This window comes from Osmerus eperlanus, chromosome 11 (genome assembly GCF_963692335.1).
Source record: "Osmerus eperlanus chromosome 11, fOsmEpe2.1, whole genome shotgun sequence".
NCBI classification, from domain to species: Eukaryota; Metazoa; Chordata; class Actinopteri; order Osmeriformes; family Osmeridae; genus Osmerus; species Osmerus eperlanus.
In genome coordinates this window covers 13,953,939-13,976,166 of record NC_085028.1, presented here as the reverse complement: position 1 = coordinate 13,976,166, position 22,228 = coordinate 13,953,939, and the positions used below count along the sequence as shown (strand labels likewise).

The window sequence follows — 22,228 nt, the reverse complement described above, 5'->3', positions numbered from 1 at the left end:
CTAGCAGGACCTCAAACTAGGCCTGACAAGCACAGGGAAACTCTTATTAGCTCATTACTTCTCCAAATGTACATCTATGATCCAGATCGCTATCAGATCGAGCCTCAGATTGGGTTGCAGATAAATCGCCCCTGAAGACCATTATGAACGTGTGATAGTAATTTGGCTGCAGTGGGCTCCTCATCTGACCGCGATGCTTTACGTTAGCATGGGCGTTGATGCGACAACTGCACAGTGTAGCCGTACAGTAGCTGAATAGGCTCATCAGTAACACGTGCACTTCTCTGTCAACCACGAGGGGGGAAGGTGATTACATGGGCCGTATTATTCAGACGCACGACAGCAGCACTACATTTCCTGTCGCGGGAGAAACGAGCCCTGTCTCAGGCTGTGTCTGTACTTCCAGCTCTCTGCTCCTGCATAAACTACAGGATCCCTCCCTTGCCAGTGCGATTTCGGGTGACCATATTGTAGCTTTTGGCAAGGACTCAGAAATGACGTCTCTGACATCTCCTCTGGTGCACCAGTAGGATTGCACCAGCTGTTACCCGTTTGCTCTCTAATGTGTTTTTTGTTAACATTTTATCAATTGTCTGATAGTGGCACAACCTGGGGCCATTCTGTGATGTCAAGCCGTGGAGTCGATACTGGCCAGTAATACAGAGGACCGCGTGAATGTCTAAAGATCTGTTTGATATTCTAAGTGGATTGATGGACCCACTGTGCAAATTGGAGATATGCTTTTATACAATAAATATATGGATGTTGAGGAAAACAAGGAAGCTGCAACTGTGAACAATTGAACAATATGAACAATCCTGCGTATAAATTAATGTGAATGCAAAATGCATGTGAACACAATCCTATGCTCAGGTTGTTCATCATTACGTGGGATTACAGCCATGTATTGTGCAGTCCTGCTGAATAGAAAGCTATGTACTGTGGAGAAGAAATATAAGGCAATCCCATTAGAGCTGATTAAAGCAAATGTTTCTGGGTAAAACTGTTCCTTTTAATCACAGACTGAGGGCTTTCTCCTTCACACTGTGCATCATGGAAGCATGAAAACACATTTATCAGTTTTAGAAATGACCAGCATGCTCAGAGGAATTGCTTACATTATGCAAAACAGAAACGTTTCTCCCGCGTATGCAACCTTTTTTACTCCTTAATATCCATTATTTACTTGCTTTCTTGCATATCCAATTACAAAATGCACTTTCCTCATTCCAACAATCATCGGCCTAATAAAAAATCTCTGTGGTGGTAATTAGTTATACTAGCGTTGCAAGTATGCTTATCCTTTCATATTATTTTTATGTTTGTCATCTATGACCGTCTGTGGCTTGTCATGATTTATGCCTTTGATTACTTCATGTAGACAGAGGTGTTGGATTGGAACCTTCTTGTTGTGGGACGTTTCATCTATAGCTATATAAATACAGTATACACTGTGTATATATCATTTAACTCGATATAGTTAGATATCTGCACTTTTAGAATTGCCAGTTGAGTATATCCAAAGCCATGTTGTGCATCTTATAGTAAAACGTCTATGCTGTCTGGAGTGTGAACCATATTTGTGAGAACTTCATGGAGAGTGAGCTATGTCTGTGACTAATTCCTGTAGAGTGAGCCATGCCCGTGACTACTTCCTGCTGTGTGAGATATGTTGGAGATCATTTCCTGTGGACATTTCTCCTCCCTCTTTTATTGGTGTTGTTTGGAGCAGTGGCTGAATACAAGGTTAATACTCTATATACAGCCTTTGCATCCGTTTGATCAAACTGTAGGAATGCAATGAATATGTTGCTTGGAATCCTTGCTGTTTCTCCCGCTCAGTGCAGAGATAGCAGACCCTTCAGGGTGGCCAAAGCTTCATGTTAGCCCAGGATTGCCTGTCATGTTAAGGGCCTTCTCTGCTCATCAGTCATCAGCCACAGCTAAAGTCGCTGGATCTTCGCCTGGAGACATGCCAAACGCTTCGGTGGGAGGTTAGACATTGAACTACAGAACCATCAGGGGAAAATATTCTGGGCTTACAGTTACAGTCAGTATAAAATTGAGTTGTATTCCTTAAAATACTGCCTCAAGCTGTTTGCTTGTTACCCTTAACCTGGCATCTTGCAAGCGTGCAGTTTATTTCCAGGGGAACGGATGTAAATACAAAATATAAGTTCATATTTCGACGTAATCTGTTGACTGCACTATTGTACAATTCTCTGATGGAGTTTCAGAATGATTTGTCCATGACATACCACACAGAGTGGAACCTATTCACAATTAGTTCTGTTATGCTTCATTCACGTGTGTCTGTACGTGTTTTACAATCCAAAGTTCCCATACCAATATGTATTTCTGTTTGTTTGTTAGATTGGCAGATTAGACAAATGGCCTTCAGTGAAATCCCCAAAACTGCTGTCATTAGGAATACACTGATACTGGTAGACAAGACAATGTCTGTTCATTTGGTTGTAATAATCTGTATTCAGTAAATAGAATGTATGTTTTTTCTGTTTTCTACACGCAATCGATTTTTATGAGAATTTTTGATCTTACATTGCTAGATCCTAGTCCTATTTTACAAATAGCTTGTATAAACTGCAAACTGTGTACATACACTGTGTTTATTTAAATTCATAAACTGAAACTTTAAATTCTCAACGTAAAGTACTCAACAATTTGTCTGCTAACCTGTGCAATTGCAGAAGTATCTCCTTCTAGCCCTACCTTGATGTGGATGTGTGCTACAAGCATGGACAGGTCAGAGTTCAGCCCCCTGGCCTCACATCTCCAACAGTGGGAGAATAGCAATTGACCAGAGGGCAACATTTTGATGTTGTAGATCAAATGGAGGCTTAGGAGGCCTCGCTATATAGACCATCCTCTCTAACAGGTTGGCCATCCTCAAGGTGAGGATAGCCAGGTGAATCATGGTTGCCATGAACCAGAAACGCAGAAGCTAAGATTGGTCTAGGAATTGATTACGTCTATCAAAATGATGTTGTATAAGTATTCCATGACGTTAGGCCAATGTTAGTGTAGTTGTAAGATTCATAGGGTACAGCCTTTGCAAATACCTTCTGTATTGTTTTCATCACACAGAACACCAATGCTGTGAAACACATTTACATAGTTGTATCACATGTGAGACTTGCCGGGAAATTGAATTAAATGCCAAGACTAACACATTGTTCATAATAAAGAAGTGTGTTCCACATACTGCTGTAGGACGCAGTGTCACGGCAAACTAGCGTACTTGAACTTTCCCTGTAGTGTTGTGTTTAAGCAGAAGCAGGGTCGTCTCTCTCTAAGCACACCAGCTCTAGAAAGAAGAGAGTGCATTACATTAATCTGACTAATGAGCTATCACATTGAATAAATAAATCTACAAGAACAATAATGTATTTTAATAAGAAATGCTAAAGGCCACTCGAATGAAAAATTACCTCTCAAAAGTCTTTCAGTATAGAATAAATCTGATTTCCCCAAATTGTTGAAAGGAGCCATGCGAACGTTGATTTTAATAATTGATCAGAGAAAAGTGCTGGGAAAGAGCTTTGTTGATAAGGAGGAGAATAGGTCTAAGTGTTTGAATCGCAAAATCCTATTGATCCTTTTTGAATAACGCTTAGTGGAAGGGTCCACGACTTTGGGATTATTTATGGATAGTTGTTGACCTTAGCTTTTCCCTGGAGATGGTGTTTAAAGCTATGGAATTGGCTGCCAAATCTGCACATATATAATGATAAATCTAAAGTGACACCAACATTCAGAGTCGAGAGATATAGCTGCTATCAGCTTTATTTTTGGACCACAGACACATACAGTACATCATCATCAGGTACTATGGCAAAACAGCTTCACCCCAAGGACAATCACTTTCACTCACTCATTCACTCACTCACTCACTTTTGTATTCAACAAAAAAGAGGTACTTGGTGATTGCATCCAACCTCCTTTCTTATTCATCATTTTGCAATTTTACTTACTTTAAGCTGTTGTAACTTATTTTAGTTGTGTTATATGCTTAGAGGGAGATTGTTTGTTCAAGCACTGAGGCAAAGTGTTTGCAGTGTAAGCGAAATCAAAACAAAAGACAGAGGTAGAGTACAGCAATTACTGAGCAGCTGTGGCTATTGCACGCCGCACATGGCACCCTTAATGTTCCTCTCCACAACAAGAGTCACAGGAAGATCCTCTGTCGGGGTACAACAATCCCATCATCAAGTTGTCGTTTCTCCTCTGGTTTCCATGGTCTACCCATGTGTGTCATCTGTTCAGCCAATCTGTTGGTGGCTGGTGGGCTGAGAACTGGGAGACAGATGTCCAGGAACAGAATGGTTTAAAGATGCTTTATGAAGTCGCTTCTCTCCGCTCCAGTGCCTAACTGACACACGACACTTTCAGAGGGCAATCAGACGGAAATGGGAAATTTGAGCAGTTTCAGAAGAAGCTCGTCTTTTTTTTCCCCGAGAGCTTGTTAGTACTCTGCCAAATGAGTGTCTCACATTTTCATAGCCAGTACAGCCCAGTTATCTTTGGCATGTGATTACAGGCTCCCTTCTTTATACAGTGGTGGAGTAAATTTACATTCTCCCTCGTCAGTAAGTTCTTGTAATTATTATTGGATTATTGGGGAGTAACATTGTGTCTCGTCAAATAAACATGGGCAAAGTTGTTGGATCCAGAGTTGGCCCAGTCTCACCACTGTTGGTAACATCTCACATGCCTCTTTGATGCCTGATTTAAAATAGGAACTGATGGATTTGTTCATGTTAGTATAAATTGTAATCTATATAGTATTTATTTCTGGGGTTGTTTGGATGTAGTTGATGCGGTGTTTGGTGGGGGTACTATCCTAGATGATTTCTAACATGGTTGTTTTTGAGATATTTTTAGGTTTTGTTTTTAAGGTGAAGCAGCGCAAGTAGTTCACTGTCAGAGATTCATCTTTTAGCTGACGGAAATAATTCAAAGTTTCAGAGGCTGAACCAGAGATGAAAGACTTATTTTAGAGTTCTCTTCCCCTGGAACAGATTTCATGTTCCAAATGAGGGGGGCTGTCGCTGTCTTGGTGTGTGGGGTTGCATCAAATTCCCCTTTTTTGCTCTGTTAAATTGCTGCACCAGTCCACACTTGACCGGTTGGGATCTCATTCTATTATGACTGTAACTGTTAGCTGCTCCTGGCATTCTCTAATCCCTGCTCTCCTCTCTCTGTCCCCCCCCACACACATCCCTTGTGGTGTGGGGGGGTTGAGTTGTCAGCACCTGCCTGGTCGTCGGTCAGCCAACGCTGGACCTGGTCGCGAGTCTCCCGGTCCTGTCCTACATCTATAAAGTTGAATAATGGATTTTGGTGTTTTAAAAACCCATCGACACTGTATGACTATGTTTAGCCTGTGTTCTGCTCCTCTCTCCCACCAACCGTCTCTGGAGGAGGGGATCCCTCTCTGAATTGCTCCTCGCAAGGTTTCTTCCATTTTTTTTTTCTCCTGTTGAGAGTTTTTTGGGAATTTTTCCTTGTCTTCCTTGAGGGTTTAGGTTGGTTGAGGGTCAGTTCTATGGGCATATGTGAAGCCCTCTGTGACATGATTGGGTGTAAAAAGGGCTATACAAATAAATTTGATTTTGATTTGATTTGAAAGGAAAGAGCCAGACATTCAGAGGAACAGCCAGAGAAACACAGATACACCTCAGGAGTCCATTTACAGGAAAGCCGTCGCTTAAGAACAGGTCTTGATTGCTAATGACACTGATATATTCATGGGCCCAGTGAAGCAGAGTTCCTACTTTCAGTTTATATATCAACTCTGAAAGCTCCCAACCCTGAAACAGAACCTTCTTTTCCTGAAGGCTGCCTGTATGATACTGTGCAGCACAAGCTGTTAAGGCTGCCTTTCTGAAAAGCACCATGTGAGGTTGGATTCAGTTCGCTCATCATCAGCATGAATCAACTGAATCAACAGTACAGTGTGTGTGTGACATGTCTGTGTTTCTGTTAGCGCCCGCGTGCTCTGCTTTTTCTGGGAGTTGACTCTGATGTGGAGAGTTGGGGAAGTGGAATTAGCGATGGATTACAGGTGACTTGAGGCTCCTGAATATCCTCCTCGTGACTCTTTGGATCTGAGCTCCCCCTTTGAAGTGGTGTCAGTTTTTAAATATCTCTCTACTCTCATGTCTAACCATGGGGGATTTGGGTGTATTTTGGGGGGGGGATGAAAGCAACCTAGCATCAGCACCCCATTGGGAAAGCCTTACAAATAATGAACTATGACTTGTTAGGACAGGACATGCACACTGGCTCAGCCCACAGACCTGATCTTAGTTCAGTCACTGAGTGAACCGTGTGTATGTATAGTCCCCAAGAAGCGATCCGATGGAAACTGAGGTGGGATAAGCTGTCTGCCTCACTACACTGAGAAACTGTTTGCTCTGTGGTTTTAATGAGGGTTACAGTATGTGTGTAATGTGGCATCTCTGATTCATATTCTTGACGAGCTGTCTAATTGTTCACATTTTCCCAATCCCTTGGCTCCTCTGATGGGAATTCATTTAGCCTTTATTTTACCTCATTATACGGTTCTGTGTTAGCGCCAAGCCGTGTGGTATTTAGCATCGTTGAAATTGAGTCTGGTAATCTCATTAGAAAATGAAGGCTGTTATTCTACACCACCTTCGCAGTGTTGCAGTAAGCCAGCGTGAACAACAGTGAACAATCCGAAAAAACAAACAAATTGATAAAGGATCTCGGCTTGAGTGTAACCTCTGAGTGATGCCTGTAAGAAAGCGTTTGATTTTACACCATATATCCTAACCGTTCTAAAACCAGCAACACATTCCACATGCTAAAACAAAACACATCATGTCACCATAGCGACCATCCAGGTTACCAGGCATTCGATCCGGCTGGCTCTATCATAACACAAATGTCGTCGTCGTCGTCCTCCCCCCCCCCGGCAGGCAGCGTTGCCACACCGCCTTGCATCTCTCAGCGTTTCACCTTGTACACAGATCAGGGGCGAGGAGAGGAGAGGCTTCTGGGAATATTCTCATTTTCAGGGAGCCGTCGGACACTCGGTCCCACAGCAGCACAGTGGACCTCACCTCTGGCAGAAGTGGCTTTCATTTCCATTATTGGGACGAGCCGAGGCAGTGATGGGTCCACGCAGCAGGACAAAGCAGTCCCACCTCTGTCCTGTGGGCGTTCACACTGGCCAACCATTGCCAGCCTCATCTCAGTCCAAAGCCAGCGATGGCCTTGTTGTGTCCTTCATCATCCTGCAACAGGGGACACACATAGCGCTCTGCATTAGATGTCTGAGAACACAGACAATAGTGTATGACGCCTGTGAGCACAGACGAGCTGCTTCCCTGAGTCTGTAACTCTGTAATGAGTGGTGTTTCAGCTTAGTAAGGAAGCCCCTGACTGGTGATTTACAGGCAGGAGAGTTTTCTACTGTGTTACTGCTTAGTCAACTCAGCTCACACGCACACTGCTGTAAAGCTTCAGCCACTCTCCCTGAAGACCCATTCTAATCCCTTTATTCTGGTCATTACTGACTGTGTGTGTGCGTGTTTGTGCCCTGTTTGTTTGTCTGTCTGGGTGTGTGTCTTTGTCAATGTTTGCTTGTACGTGTATTTGTGTGAGTGCGCACGTGTTGTCAGTGTTGTCATGACGCCCCTGACTGAAGCCCCGGGGGCCAGAGAATGACACGGAGCGGCCAGACAGAGCAACTGACTAACCCTTTAAACTGGTACATTCACACTTATCTGACCTGACATTAGTGATGCGATGCCACAGGGGTTCAGCCGGAGGAAAAAATGACATTGTTGTTCGCTAAGTCAGCCCCTTTTGAAGTTGAAATGGTTGGTTGCTCTGGGTGAGCTAATGTCTTAGGGCCCGGAGGGCGAGGCTGTAGAGAGTACTGGTAGAAGCATTCTACTATAACCATGTAGGTTAACCATGGTGTGTGCGTTCAGCTGCAGCCATGTTGCCATTTTGCCATGTTGAGGCACAGAAGGGAATGCACATGGAATAATGTGTGTGTATATAAATATATATATATATATATATATATATATATTTATTGGAGAAGCACAACAGTAGTAGTAATGGTCTGTTCATGTGGAGGGCCAACTGGCAGGCAGGTAATGATCAAAGACTACGTTTCCTGTGCTTCATGTTGGCCTTCTGTGCTTTATAATGGGCTCAGTCCGCAGGCAGTGCTAACTCATCACATGCACACAGAGCTTCAAACACACACACACACAAAGCAGACTGCACTCACACACACTGGAATGGCACACACTCGCATACATACTGTTCAATCTGGTGTCTCTGTCTTGCAGACACTCTGTACTGTCGCAGCTGAGCCGTTGACAAGCTAGCGCTGTCATTTGATATTTTTCAAGGTACTTCAGTTGCTTTTTGCCTCCATGACGTTTGACAGTTCTGACACAGTTTCTTACATCATGGGAGTGTTGGGGGAAGATGTCATTGCAATAGTGTTTTTAATAAACATATTTAAATAGCATCTAATTTTAGGCACAAGGAAGTAGTATCATCATTGACTTTGATATACTGTACATGCTGCAGGCCTAAGAAAACACACACAGGCTTGTTTATTTTGTGAAATTGTGATTGGGCAGGGAAACAGCACGATGAGTCGTTACAGTATGAATTAACTGCATGAAGACCAACATCATTATTAAACATACTCACCTGACACACACCACCCACAAACATCCCACATCTTCTCTTACTGAGCCCCATGTTAGACACACGCTCAATAAATCACAGAGCTCTTACCACAGGCATGCTCTCTCGCTCCATCTCAACTTCTCTCATGTCATTTGTAGCACATCACACACCATAAAATATCAATCTGGGCATGGGACTGAAGAGTTATAGTCACCCAATTTCTCTTTCTCCGTCTCTCTCTCTCTCTCTCTCTCTCTCTCTCTCTCTCGGTATCTGAGCACACCTATCTTTCTAACTCAGGTGTCAGACCACTCAGGGAAATCTCACCTTCAATCTTGTGTCTGCTGTTGCAAATGGAGTCCACAGGGAAGAGTCTGGCCTCTGCTTTGCTCTGCCTGCCTCTATGCCACACAGTATAGCACTTTCTGTTTGACAAATTGAGTCCAGTCTGTACTAAGTTGAAATGGCCTAAATTTTATGTTAAGGTTATGTGTGTGTTGGAAATGAGTTTTGGTGCTGATGATTGTACTGTGTTACAAATTCTCTTTACCGGGAAGATTAAACACTGCAGGGCCATAGGAAGGTTGTCTGAGTGAACTGTATTTCTACGCTCTGTTCCTAGCTGTGTGTGTGTGTGTTTCTGCATTTGTGCATGTGCCTCTCCAGGCTAGTCCCCACATGCGCCGTGGGTAAATTGCTGATTGGCAGACGACTCGTGAGCTAGATGTAGTCAACATCAGGGCCAAATTAACAAGCAATTAACCAGCGTTCAGGTGATTACCCGGCCAATCAAATGAAACCTACTCAATGCAGGTAGTGGGAGCATTAAAAGCTGATTTAATCGCTCAACAGCAATACTCCCTATATGACTGACTCCTCACACTCAGATTTAATCTGGTGTTTTAATTTAATGGTCACAGAAACGAATTCCATCTTAAAAACTTTTGTTTAATTATTTCAGGATCACATCTAAACATATTCAAAGAACTTGTATGTCCACTGCCACTAATCACAGTCTCCATTCTAAAATGTGTTCTTAAACTGTAGGGGGTAAAACTACATCATGAAAGCCATGCGTTTCAGCTGGTTTCCATCAAAGTTGATAAATCCCGATATTGTTTTATCAGTAAAGCCGCCTGCCATTCGCAACAGGAAATAGAGCATACATGAATTTTTATGTGTGGTCTTTGTTTGTCTGGATAACATAAAGTGTCCAGTATTATAAGCTCAGCTCAGCCCTTAGTTTCAGGGAGGGCCTGTCTGTCAGGGAACCTCTGGCTGACCCTGTGCTGCCGATCCCAGGCGCTGGCACAGGAGAAACACCCAGAGAACCTCGGAAATGAGGAGCGAGGCTGCCGTAGCTGTTTCCACGTCAACGTCAAATGATTGATAGTCATTTGTTTTGGCCTTTTAATACAACATAAACTAGACGGCCATTTATCACCAGGGCGAGGGGATTTCCAGGGTGTCTCTGCAAAGCTCACTAAAAATAATTCATTTTCACAGAAGCAGGGGACGAGCCAGGCACTAATATTAAATATTCATGTGGTCCAGTCTAAATGATGTGGCCATTGACACACAGTTAGCGAAGCTTCTGTGCGGAAGGAAGGAAATGTCAAGCTGTGAATAAATGAAGGCAGTGAAGTCGTATATTACCCTGCCATTGGGAATTTACTGGAGTTGCCATTTGGTGTGGTCACTTTGAATAGTTCTCAGTTCTAATCAATACACGGTAAAACACTGATCCATAATGCCACGTCTGCATGAACCAGACCGGGCAACCTTCAGCAGCTCTCCTTGTAACTCTATTCGTACAGCATCTAAACTGTGCAACACGTGACCAGGTCTGAAGAGCACATATGGTCCACTTCATAATCTCTTCCTCAATATAGTCAAGGGCTGCTTACCTCCTTCCTGTCAATACTCCCACATTGTGATTGGCTGTGCCCACATCAGGTCGATATGAAATCACATTACAACGTGCCTACCTCATGTGTGTTATAATGGATAATGTGTTTACCGTGAGGTAACCTGGCTATGCATCAACTCAGAGTGCACTATAGTCTGCTGGATTGGACATTGAAAGTACCTGACGGTGCAGTGTGTGTGTGTATATTATATTTATTTTAGATGCAGCCCTAGTATGGACACAGCAGGGTTGAGGCAAACAATGTAGCCATCAACATAATTCACAAACATGAATCTATTGGACATAAAATACTATTTTAGTGAGGAACACTGTGTCTCATGTAAATGACGAGCTGGAAGATAGCCTGGTATTGACTGCTGCCTGTAATGGTATGCATTTTTTGTCACCCCCACACCCCCACACACATAGACACACATACTCTCTCTCTCTCTCTCTCTCTCTCTCTCTCTCTCTCTCTCTCTCTCTCTCTCTCTCTCTCTCTCTCTCTCTCTCTCTCTCTCTCTCTCTCTCTCTCTCTCTCTCTCTCTCTCTCTCTCTCTCTCTCTCTCTCAATATCTGACTAATGGGGCCGAGGTGTGGAAATGGTTCCATCAAGGAACACATGCTCACTTGTCGATGCACGCACACGCGAGCGTGCCCACACACACACACACACACCTGATTGATAGCTGTGATTTGACTAAGGAAAGGGAATAGGAAATTGAAAAATGGTGGGGGAAGATTGGAAACAGTGCGCTGATTATAAACTCTGGAAGGAAACAAAAGGCCCTTCCACTTCTCGTACAATGCCACACAAGCTGGCAGCAGGTGTGTGGGACAGGTGTCTGATTGAGGCACACAAAAGACATTACAAATACAAACAAATGGATGTATTTAGCGTCCCTGGATGCAGTTAGCATTTTTAGGCTGATGGATGTGATTATGAGAGTATGAGAAGCAGACAGGCGAGCAGGACAAGGGGATACGGAGAGAGAGAGAGAGCGAGAGAGAAGGGAGAGAGAGAAGGGAGAGAGAGAGAGAGAGAGAGAGAGAGAGAGAGAGAGAAGGGAGAGAGAGAGAAGGGAGAGAGAGAGAGAGATAGAGAGAGAGAGAGAGAGAGAAGGGAGAGAGAGAGAGAGAGAGAGAGAGAGAGAGGAATAGAGAGTGGGGAGAGAGGAGGGGCACAGGTGCTGGAGAGAGTGGGGGCAGGGAAGCAGTTATGTTATTGTTGTGATAAAAAGAATCCATCTGTAGAATTAATGATATGCCTTCAACAAGGTCACCATTCAGGGCCCTCCTGTGGGGGGGGCGGTATTTATGTATCTGTCATTTTGTAATAGAGATTCTATGCTGGAGGCGCCTGCTAGCGTGAGCTTAGGAGAGGACCAGACAATTGGAGACATCATAGTGCCATAAAGGAGTGTATTGCAATAACGGCTATATTGAATAATTACCCCCAAATTCATTGCTTCTGACATGGCCGCAAACTTTCTCCAACTGTTGTGGCGGTGTATTGTACAGAGGCTTGTGGTTGTTTTTCATAAACATCCACATGCATCATGCCTGAAGCAGAGCTTTTATATTCTTGGAGAGTCCAGACAGTGAGTGGTGGTGCAGCAGCTGGTTCTTGACCCCTTCTGCTGCCTCTCTTACCCCCTGACCTGCTCCTCTCGTCTGGGCTGGCGGTGAGGATGACAGGCCTGGAACTGGCTCCTCGCGATGTCCTAATTATCCCCAACCACACACACACGGGCGTGCACACACTGGGCTGTATATGCACACACACACACACACACACACACACACACACACACACATGGACAAGCTGTCACACACACATACAATACACACACACACGTACAGATACACACTTTGTTATACACACACACACAAACATACACACCCACCCACACAGTCTTGCCGTTCCCCTCAGTGTCGCTTGTGTGTGTCCTGGCAAGGCATCACAGCGCAGGTGAAAGAGAACAATCTTCCCCTGAATGAAGAAAGAGAGCCCCTGATCACTCTGTAAGAATGTGGAACCCTTGATTTGAAAAGAGAGTAATATGATCAGAGCCGTGCAGCATATAGACCCTGGGGTATGGGAGCACTCCCGTGGCATTAGCACCCAAGATGGCTTCATGTACTTAGAGCCAAACAGAGCTCAGTGTCGGCTCTGTGTCGTAAGCAGAGGTTGTAGTGGAACAGACACCCAGAATAAAATGTGAAGACTCCCAGGAGGTAACGGTTTTCTGCGGATCTCCAGAGTCTGTATGGAGTCATTATGGCTTATCATACGATCATCTGACGTAGGGGGTGCTTTTTGGTTTGTTGACCTTACCTTCATTCCATCACAGATGGAGCAGCTAGTCTTAAAAGATCAAGTTCATTGCAAAAAAGCCTTAAATAACTCATTGCGTTGATTTCTTAGATGAAATAATGTTGATTCATGAGTTACCATTTGAATGTGTCAAATACTGTACTGACAAAAGTGTTAACTGGAGTGTCACAACAAGATGTTCTTCATGTTTTAATTCATCAATACGTAACTCGGGGAGAAAAGAGCTTCTTTAAGAGCTTTTCTGTTTATCCAAAGATGACGTACTTGCGCTTCTCAGACATCAGACACAGTCGTGACATTTCTGTAGAGCACAGAATGTGTCTTGCATTTTTTGAGGCCTTACCGGCATCGAGTCACGAGGCTCCCTCGCTAATTGGTCCTTGATTTCTCGGAACTGTCTGTGTGGAGCCGTGGGAGTGAAGGAGCACCGGGGTTAGGGACCATCGGAGACCGCGAGTGAGGAAGGGCTGTTGACCTCCTGTCGTTGACTCCTCAGCACCACTAAGACGTGAGCAGTGCAAGACACACTCACAACCTGAATCACCGCGATAACCCATTGGTTGCCAGAAGTGTCTGGTATTTAGATACGTTTGCACCCAGGGGTGTCGAGAAGTCGTGTGTTATTATTCAGGGACATGCGGGCGAGCCTGGCCATGGTGTCTGCTGGTGTTTCCATCAATACTGTGCAGTTAAACCCCCTCTTTCCATCGGAAAACTGTTTAAGAAGGGATATGACCAAATCTCGGTCTTTAGAACAGTGTATTGGGCAAGCAGCCCGTGGACGTATTCCAATGGTATTCCTGGGTAAGACTACTTGATTAACATTTTTCTGTCTGCCAGGGGGAGGAATTAGACAGAGCACTCCCTGGAGTGATACAGGTAATGGTTTTCAGAGATAATCCTGAGAAAAGCAGATACGTGGATTACTCTGTCTGGGAAACTTGGGAGGGGTCAGGGCAGGTTTGGCGGGGGTGTAAGTGGGGGAATCACTGTTGAACCGGAGGAGCTCTCTAGTGTGACGGCCATGTTGAGGTGCTGCGCTATGGTGTGCTGTGAAATCTGAGAGAGGAGGAGATGGAGGATATGGTACTGTATGATCTTTATTCTGGTGGAGTTTGTTCAATATATAAATGTGATCATTCCCTTGAATCCATCCACTTAAATCTATTACCGAATAATGGAAATACAAGCACATACTGAAAGATGAACCATAACAGGTTAACGCAAGTGCCTCTTAATATCGAGTACCTTCATTCTGTGTGGTTGCCTGTTGGTGAAGGGGGCTTAAACCATTTGATCGCTTACTGTTCTGAATGGAGACTACTGTGGCCGGTCTCTGTTTCTGCAAGCCACAACTTTTCCATCAGATTTTCTTGAAGAAAAAGGTCTGCTTCCCTCTCCACAATCTTTTAATTAAATGAAGGCACAGTGGGTTACACACGCACACGCACACACATACACTCACACACACATACTCTCTCACACACACACACACACACACATGCACACTCACACACACGCACGCTGGCCAACCTGCCACTGAGAGTCCCTGGGTTCCCCAGCATGCCAGCATCCTCCTCTGCTGTGTCCTCACACACGGAGACAGCCACACTTGGCTGACATGAGATAAGCTCCCGATCACGGCTAGAAAGATGGAGGAAAATGTTTCTCCTCAAAGGAAAACGGCAAATTTAAAAGACACCATGCCGGCTGAGAGAGGATATGTTACCTTTTTCCCACAGTTTTTACTCTGCGGCAGAGAGAGCCAGCCCCACAGATTCTGTCTCCAGAGATCTGTGTCTGACTTGCCGACTGAAGCGTTTTGGAGTGGGTTCACTCCTGCAACAACCAGAGCGTCAACACAAGAGCTGGGAGATAGTTAACAAATTCCTACGCCAATTACACTCTCCGTCATTCATTTTTTCCACAACTTATCAGACGTTTGCATGTACTGCCTTCCGCACCTTTGCTCACCATGAGGCTGGGGGGAAAGGGGGGGTGGTGATCACAGGGGGGAGGAGTGGCGGAGGACAGAGAGGAGGTGAAGCCTGGATGGGGAGGGGGAGGTCGGGGGGAGGGGAGAGGTGGAGGCCGGGAAGGGGGGGAAGAGGTGGAGGCCCGAGGGGGGAGGGGGAGGGGAGAGGTGGAGGCCGGGAAGGGGGGGAAGAGGTGGAGGCCCGAGGGGGGAGGGGAGAGTTGGAGGCCGGGGGGGAGAGGTGGAGGCCGGGGGGGGGGTATGAGGCTGGGGTGTGAGAGGAGAGGGTGAGGCAAGGACAGGCATTGTTTGGAGGACGGTTGCCTTGCCTGGCCTCCTCCTGCGTGATTGACAGATCGGCATGACAACCACACTCGCAAGGATGGCATCACGCGCGTTCCCCCCAGAAATCTGTCCATCATTGCTGTCTAAGCAGAGCGACAGCCATGACATGTAATCACAGACGCACTAGCACCTCATAACTCCTGCCTAATGGGCTGCAGGTACAGGGCAGAGCCGGGCAGAGCCGGGCAGAGCCAGGGACCAGAGACTCGACCAGCTGCTATTTTTAGACCTGTCTGAGGCCACCAGCAGCAGGGAGAGAACAGTGCCATAGGGTTAGAAAAGACACCGGGCTGTATATCACTGTTCGTTCTGATACAGCACTGGCATGGTCACAGGGACACCCTTCTTATGGATTCCTATGAATCTGAACTGGGGGTTCCTTAACGAGTGGGGTGGGCTGTGGAGATGAGACTGACGTTAATGAATGGTTGGTAGACCGCATTCTGTGTGTGATTATTTATTGTGGTATTTTACAGCTGGCTTTATCTTTAGTATGTGTGTTTTGTCCCCTGTGGCAGCTGCTGTCATGGTGAGAGTGTTTACAGGAAGATAACAAGGACATGTATCATTGCCTCTGTCCCTTATTAAGACAACCACAAATAATCAAATGCTCAGAGCACTGTGTAACGACATTTTGTTTTGTTTTTGTGATGCAACCCTGTGGTAATTTGCACTGGAATTAGAATGCAGTTCTTGCTTTTGTGAATGACAGTGTGTAGGTAGTTGTAGACTCCCCCGGGGAAGGGTTCTGGGCAGTGCTGTTGGGGTCTTGGGAACATGCCAGTCTCCCATGCCTGGTGTATGAGATGCCAGTCTCGGATGGGTACTTCTGTGAACCAGGGGCCTCCCAGGGGGGCCTCGGGGCAGTGGCCCCCCTGACCAAGAGCAGCCTGGAATCTCAAACAGAGTCGAGGACAGAAAGCAAACTGCAAATGCGGCTGCCTCGTCTGCCAGACTGTCAATATCTCCAACTTTGAGCGGTGTTGGTGTCACAGTCGGGGCTTGACTTTTCCTTTTTTGACGAGGTTTCGAAGCTACACATTTCCAAACACTGTGTGCTTAGAGTTTGAACATTTAACATGGATACGATGTTTAATGTTGGTGTAAGTCATTGATGTTCCCCTGATTGCGAATCTTTTTCACTGTCATTTGACCAAAGATATGTTGACGTTATGCTTACAATTTCTTGTTTTCTCCTTTCTCTCTCCACATTTCCTTCATCACCGGTGCAACAGGATCTGCTGAAATCATGTCAGGTAAATTTTCCTGTCCTTTCTTTGGTCACTATTTCTGTCATTGTTGATTACTGTCAAATGATGCTTGTGTTGGCATGCTGTGAAATGTGTTCAGTGTGGTTCCGTTACTGTGGTGCAGTGGACACAACGTAACACCACTCGTACAGGAGTCAGGTGGCTGAGCGGTTAGGGAATTGGGCTAGTAATCCGAAGGTTGCTGGTTCGATTCCCGGCCATGCAAAATCACGTTGTGTCCTTGGGCAAGGCACTTCACCCTACTTGCCTTAGGGGGAATGTCCCTGTACTTACTGTAAGTCGCTCTGGATAAGAGCATCTGCTAAATGACTAAATGTAAATGTACAGTAACAGGGTAAAGCACCTTGAACCAGCTTTACTAGACATTTCTAGACATTATTCAGAGCTGGGTCTTGTCACGAGAACTCATCTATGGACATGACAAAACATATGAGCTGAATGTGCCTGCAACATGTCATTCCTGCGCCCCCCCATAGGCATCCAGACCTTGAAAACGGTGTAGTGCAGATTAAACCCAGTGACAGTGGCTTCTTACTCACAAACGTGTCCTTGAAACAGCTTCCCCTCGTAGTGAGAAACCCCTTAATGAGTGAGCAGCCGACAGGGAGGGCTGCTGGATGCCCAGTGAATGGGAGAGAGTTAGACAGAGACAGTTTCATTGTTAATGACTGTCTACTTGTCCTGGCGCCTGGTTGAAAGGACAGGGCTGCTCCAGACAGCTGTGACTCAGGGAAGGGGAACGATCGCCGGCTCGTCGGGCTGTCCTGCTTTCGCTGGTCCTTTCATGTCTTTTGATGTGAAAACAAGAGGGAGAAGTTCAAAGAGCTGAGGAATTGGATTCAAAAGGTGCCATTCTGAACTTGAGGAGAAGAACTGAAGAATTAGCTGAAATATTTCTTGATTTCAACTCTTTTTTTTTTTTAAGTTTGCCGCCGCATCGGCAGCATGCGTCGCAGACGAGGGTCTCATGTCCAACACATGCCTCTACACCCCCTTAGAAAGCACACCGACCTTTGAAGGCCTGTAATTAATTCCCTTTGACGGTGTCATTCAGTATGTTCTGATGCAGGAACAGGAGGGCAGCCATGTGTGGAAATCCTGGCACTTAGCTGTCTCAGACAGCTGCTAGGATGAGTGTGAATCTATCAACCAGTCATCTGTGCCCTGCTCTGCCTACTCTCAATGCCCCACCCACCCACCCTAACACCCACCACCCGGAATTAATGACTGCCTTTCCTCATTTGCACCCAATCATGACCAGGATGCTCAGGCAATTGAAATGTTTACTCCAATCGTACAAACCCCTCCATGTACCACAAAGTGGTCTGTTTTTGCTTTGATGGGATTGCTAATCACAGCGACGTTATTTATGTGTGTTTTGAATTGGAGATGAGCCTAGCTGGCGAGGTTGGAGGGGGTCCAACCCGGCTCAGGGCTGCCGAAACCTTATGGAAATGTGTTTTTAAAGCACTTCCTTCCCTCTCTGTCCAACTGCTTGAGAGTTCAGTAACCTTGCTTTGAGGTTCCTCTGGTGTTGGCGTTTGGACTGCCAAATATGTTTATTTAAAACCAATTAAATAAAGCAGACATAAAAACATTGTCGCAATTCCTGGCTCCTCTCCTGTGTTGGAATTCCTCAGTCCAACATTCTCCATTTGTGACATTACACGTGCCAGTTGAGCACACTTAATAAAAGTACTTTTGATTGGGGGCTAATGACCAAGTCATGTACCAATATTTCTTACTATACTTCTGAATATTTAACGACATAGTACGCTATCCTTCTTTACTTTGCTTTGCCTCCAAATAGACACCTTACCAGAGATAAAACAATATGTTCTTTAGTCATAAATTGCCTATTTAGTCAAGTGTGGACACTGGCAAATACCAGGGTCCATTTTCACCTATTACTCCCTGTGTGTGATGTCCCAATATCTATGGCCAGCTGCAGTACACAATGAAATGAAGTGTTCATCGTTGCAGACAGGTCTGCGATGTGTTTTCTCCTCAGGAGGTTAATTTCCCATTGCTCGCTTCTTTCACCCAGCTCATTTGAATCATTTTAGTTTGGCTGTCTGTTCCCATTATCACTATCGGAAAATGCAGGTGCTTTTTTCCCACTTTGTAAATGTCAGCACGGTTTCCGAAGCGTCTGACAACTCAGGCATGCAAATGTGCTTTTGATGTTTCCTTCGGAGTGTGGATGCAAGGCTTGTTTCTCTGCAGGTGCGAGTCCAAGACGTTTAAAAGCATCCTCCATTCTTCATACCTTTTTGGACAGGCATAAGGCACTAGGTGACTTTTGATCCCCCTCCTTCACCCAGAAATACACAAGAAAACCTTTTTTTCACTGAAAACCAAATGTATGAACTGTCCAGGGTGTAATAATGAGGCCTGCTACTGTAGAACAACATTGCAGAGACTCTGGACACCGGTGTGACCGTCTTAGGCCACTGGCTTTCTCTGTGCCTGACGCACCTTTGCTTTTTTCTAAAAAGGGTAGAAAAACACAGCTCACAGAGCTTTCTCTATCTGTCTGTCCCTCTACCCCAGCACACACACACACACAGACACACACCGAAAGTTAAACAGTGTTGCCAAAGCAATTTACAGCTAAGGGACAAAAAATACAATTATAAATATATTGACATGAAAGAGAGACTAGATGCTCTCCATCTCTCTCTCTCCCTCTCATTCACTCCCTCTCTCGCTCTCTCTCTCTCTCTCTCTCTCTCTCTCTCTCTCTCTCTCTCTCTCTCTGTGAGCAGTAGTGCTTACAGGCCATCTGGCACAGACTCCAAGGGCCAGTCTAAGCTGGCGGATCGATACTGCCAAACAGAGCACAGGCCCCTTATATTAGAGGGATTAGAGATGTGTCCTCAGCAACAGTCAACCTAGCTATGTCTTTAGGGGTGATCTCATTGGTGGGTTTGCTGTGGCCTCATATCTTGTGTGTTGTGTCTTTGTATGGGGACGACTTAATTTGTGTTTGTTCTCTTGGAACGGTGTGTCACTCTGCACGGTAACGGAATCGCTCAGCTCACTGCGAGGTCACAGGTAATGTCCTGTAATGCCGACTCTCCCATTTGTCTTTTTCCCCTCTGCAGTCGAAGGGCAGAATCTCGGTACGGATAATGTGTCCGTGGTTGAGGGAGAGACGGCGACCATCAGCTGCAGAGTGAAGAACAACGACGACTCTGTCATCCAGCTCCTCAACCCCAACCGACAGACCATCTACTTCCGTGATGTCAGACGTAAGGACGGCCGCTCTGGACACGCTGCATTCCTTCCCCACATCCTCCACCACCTCAGGACACACCTAGAGTATCACACCGACAGCCACCAGCTCAGGGTCCCTACGATGGAGCCATCACATGACAGGGTCTCCTACAGTAAAGAAATTGCTCTGGTTTTGACAGTGGTGATGGCACATTGCAAGGAGCCCTTGAGAATGGGGGTTCGTGTGTCAGGGTTCAGATTGTGTGTGTGTGTGAATAGGATACCTTGAATCCTGAATTGTTGAGAGGATTGTATGGGTCGGTGTGACGTCTGGATGGTATGCAGTGGATGGATGAATTTTTTTTTTACCGTCCTTGGTTTAGATGAGAAATATGTCGAGAGTATGGCTTCTCATACAGAAGTTTCCACTACAAATGTTCATATGCAATTCAAGCCAGGATTCAAGGTGAGCACTACATTGTGTAAACTACTACTTTCCGAATCTCTTTTCGAGAGTTGAGAGTGTACACTCTATTTTCTTCTTGGCAGAGAGAGTTATAAAAGGCTGAGCGCACATCTTAGTCGTGTTTGTGTTCCTAATGTAATTTGTGTGTTTACCAGTAATGTACAGAACTCACATGTAATGTACAGAGCTGCTGACCTGAAAAGAAAAACAACAGATGAGTCAGTACATTTACATTTAGTCATTTAGCAGACGCTCTTATCCAGAGCGACTTACAGTAAGTACAGGGACATTCCCCCTGAGACAAGTAGGGTGAAGTGCCTTGCCCAAGGACACAACTTCATTTGGCACAGCTGGGAATCGAACCGGTAACCTTCAGATTACTAGCCCGACTCCCTCACCGCTCAGCCACCTGACTCCCTAGTAACAGCTAACTTCTTAAGGCCTCCATCACCATCCCTGGATGTGCATGTGGCCTGAGTGTTACTACAGCCCTGAAGCCATAACGCAACAAGATCAGTCATGTCTAGGAGTCAGGTGGCTGAGCGGTAAGGGAAACGGGCTGGTAATCAGAAGGTTGTCAGTTCGATTCCCAGCCGTGCCAAAAAGACGTTGTGTCCTTGGGCAAGGCACTTCACCCTACTTGCCTCGGGGGGAATGTGGATAAGAGCGTCTGCTAAATGACTAAATGTAAATGTAAGCCTCCACTTTCCTCATCTCCTCTCCGTCACGTTCCTTGTTTAAACATTCAGCTCTTTTCTGCCCTTCCACAGAGATCAGCGTCGGTGCACAGGGCAGGCCATGATGAAGGGGTGGAGCTTTACAGGCTGGTGGGGTTGTGGTGGTTGTTGGGTTGGTCCAGAGCCGGTTTCAGATTAATGTCTTGGCTCCCTGATCATATCTGGTGACTCCTGCAGATGCCTGCTGGCTGATAATTGCCCCTGCAGAGTGGCTAGGTAGACCCCACAGCATTGCTATTCTGGGCTCAGTTCCAGGAGGGTTGCTGCTGCAAGCACCCCCCACCACTTCCCCCACCACACACACACAAACACACACAAACCCCCCCCCAGTATGGTGTCATTGTTACCTGTTACCAGGACCTTGTTCATCACTGTAAAGGACTCTGCATCTGTGGAGGATAACGACAGTTAGCAACACACAGCCAAAAACACAACGACACATTCCTCACACAGGAAACACCACTCATGTTTACCGTGTCTCAGTGTGTGCTGTACAGTCGGTCTCGCGACACACCGAACTGCACTGTCATCCTCCGTTGCATTTGTAGTGTATTCATGTCATAAATCCAATGTTAAGACCTCATTAATCGCACATTACTTATTCACTGTAGTTCTTCACTTTGACAGTGCAGGAATGCAAACTGTATATTTTCTAGCTCAGTACTCTGCTGCCATAGACTGATGTAAGCGCCTGTCTCTGTATAAACTGATTCATGTCAACTAGATTTAATGCCTGCGGAACGAGAGGTTTCCCTTCCTCCTAAGCCCTTTGACTCTCCGAACATGCCAGTCTCATCAGAGCTCTTTGAGGAGGGACCTCCAAAGGGCTCGTCACGTTACAAGACAGGATTGGGAATGAGGACTCATGTTGACGAGGCTCACAGGCCTCGCTAATGATCAAGATGCTGAGTTGAGCCTTGGCAGGAGGACATCCCATGTTTTAAAGATGGGTTGAGAACAGTTCCTGAGCTATCTCTACCATTAAGGCAGACCTGTTACTGTACATAACTAGCATTCGTTATCATCTTGGGGCTATCTATGTAAAACACGTCTTGTTCTTTGAAAACTACTCAAAAACGAGTTTGAGTCACGGATACTCCTCTTGCACCCCTCAGACGGTCTAGTTCCCCAGAGTACTGAGGACGGCGGAGGAATACGGACCGACTCACACCTCATTATTGCACAAACCTGCACATCATCATCAATTACACACAGTATATAAACCCTGTTCAGACCAGGCACTGTTGTGGGTAATTGTCTGC

The 22,228-nt window shown here is 45.6% G+C and overlaps 1 protein-coding gene across 2 annotated transcripts in view; it reads left to right on the top strand.

Annotated features, from left to right (window-relative positions):
- Nucleotides 1–22,228, top strand: part of cadm1b (cell adhesion molecule 1b) — a 74,831-nt gene that overhangs the window by 35,927 nt on the left and 16,676 nt on the right. For both annotated transcript variants that reach the window (XM_062472834.1, XM_062472835.1), the window contains exons 2-3: nucleotides 16,509–16,529; nucleotides 19,652–19,798. In XM_062472834.1, coding sequence (XP_062328818.1) covers nucleotides 16,509–16,529; nucleotides 19,652–19,798 — 168 coding nt within the window. The remainder of the gene's footprint in view (nucleotides 1–16,508; nucleotides 16,530–19,651; nucleotides 19,799–22,228) is intronic.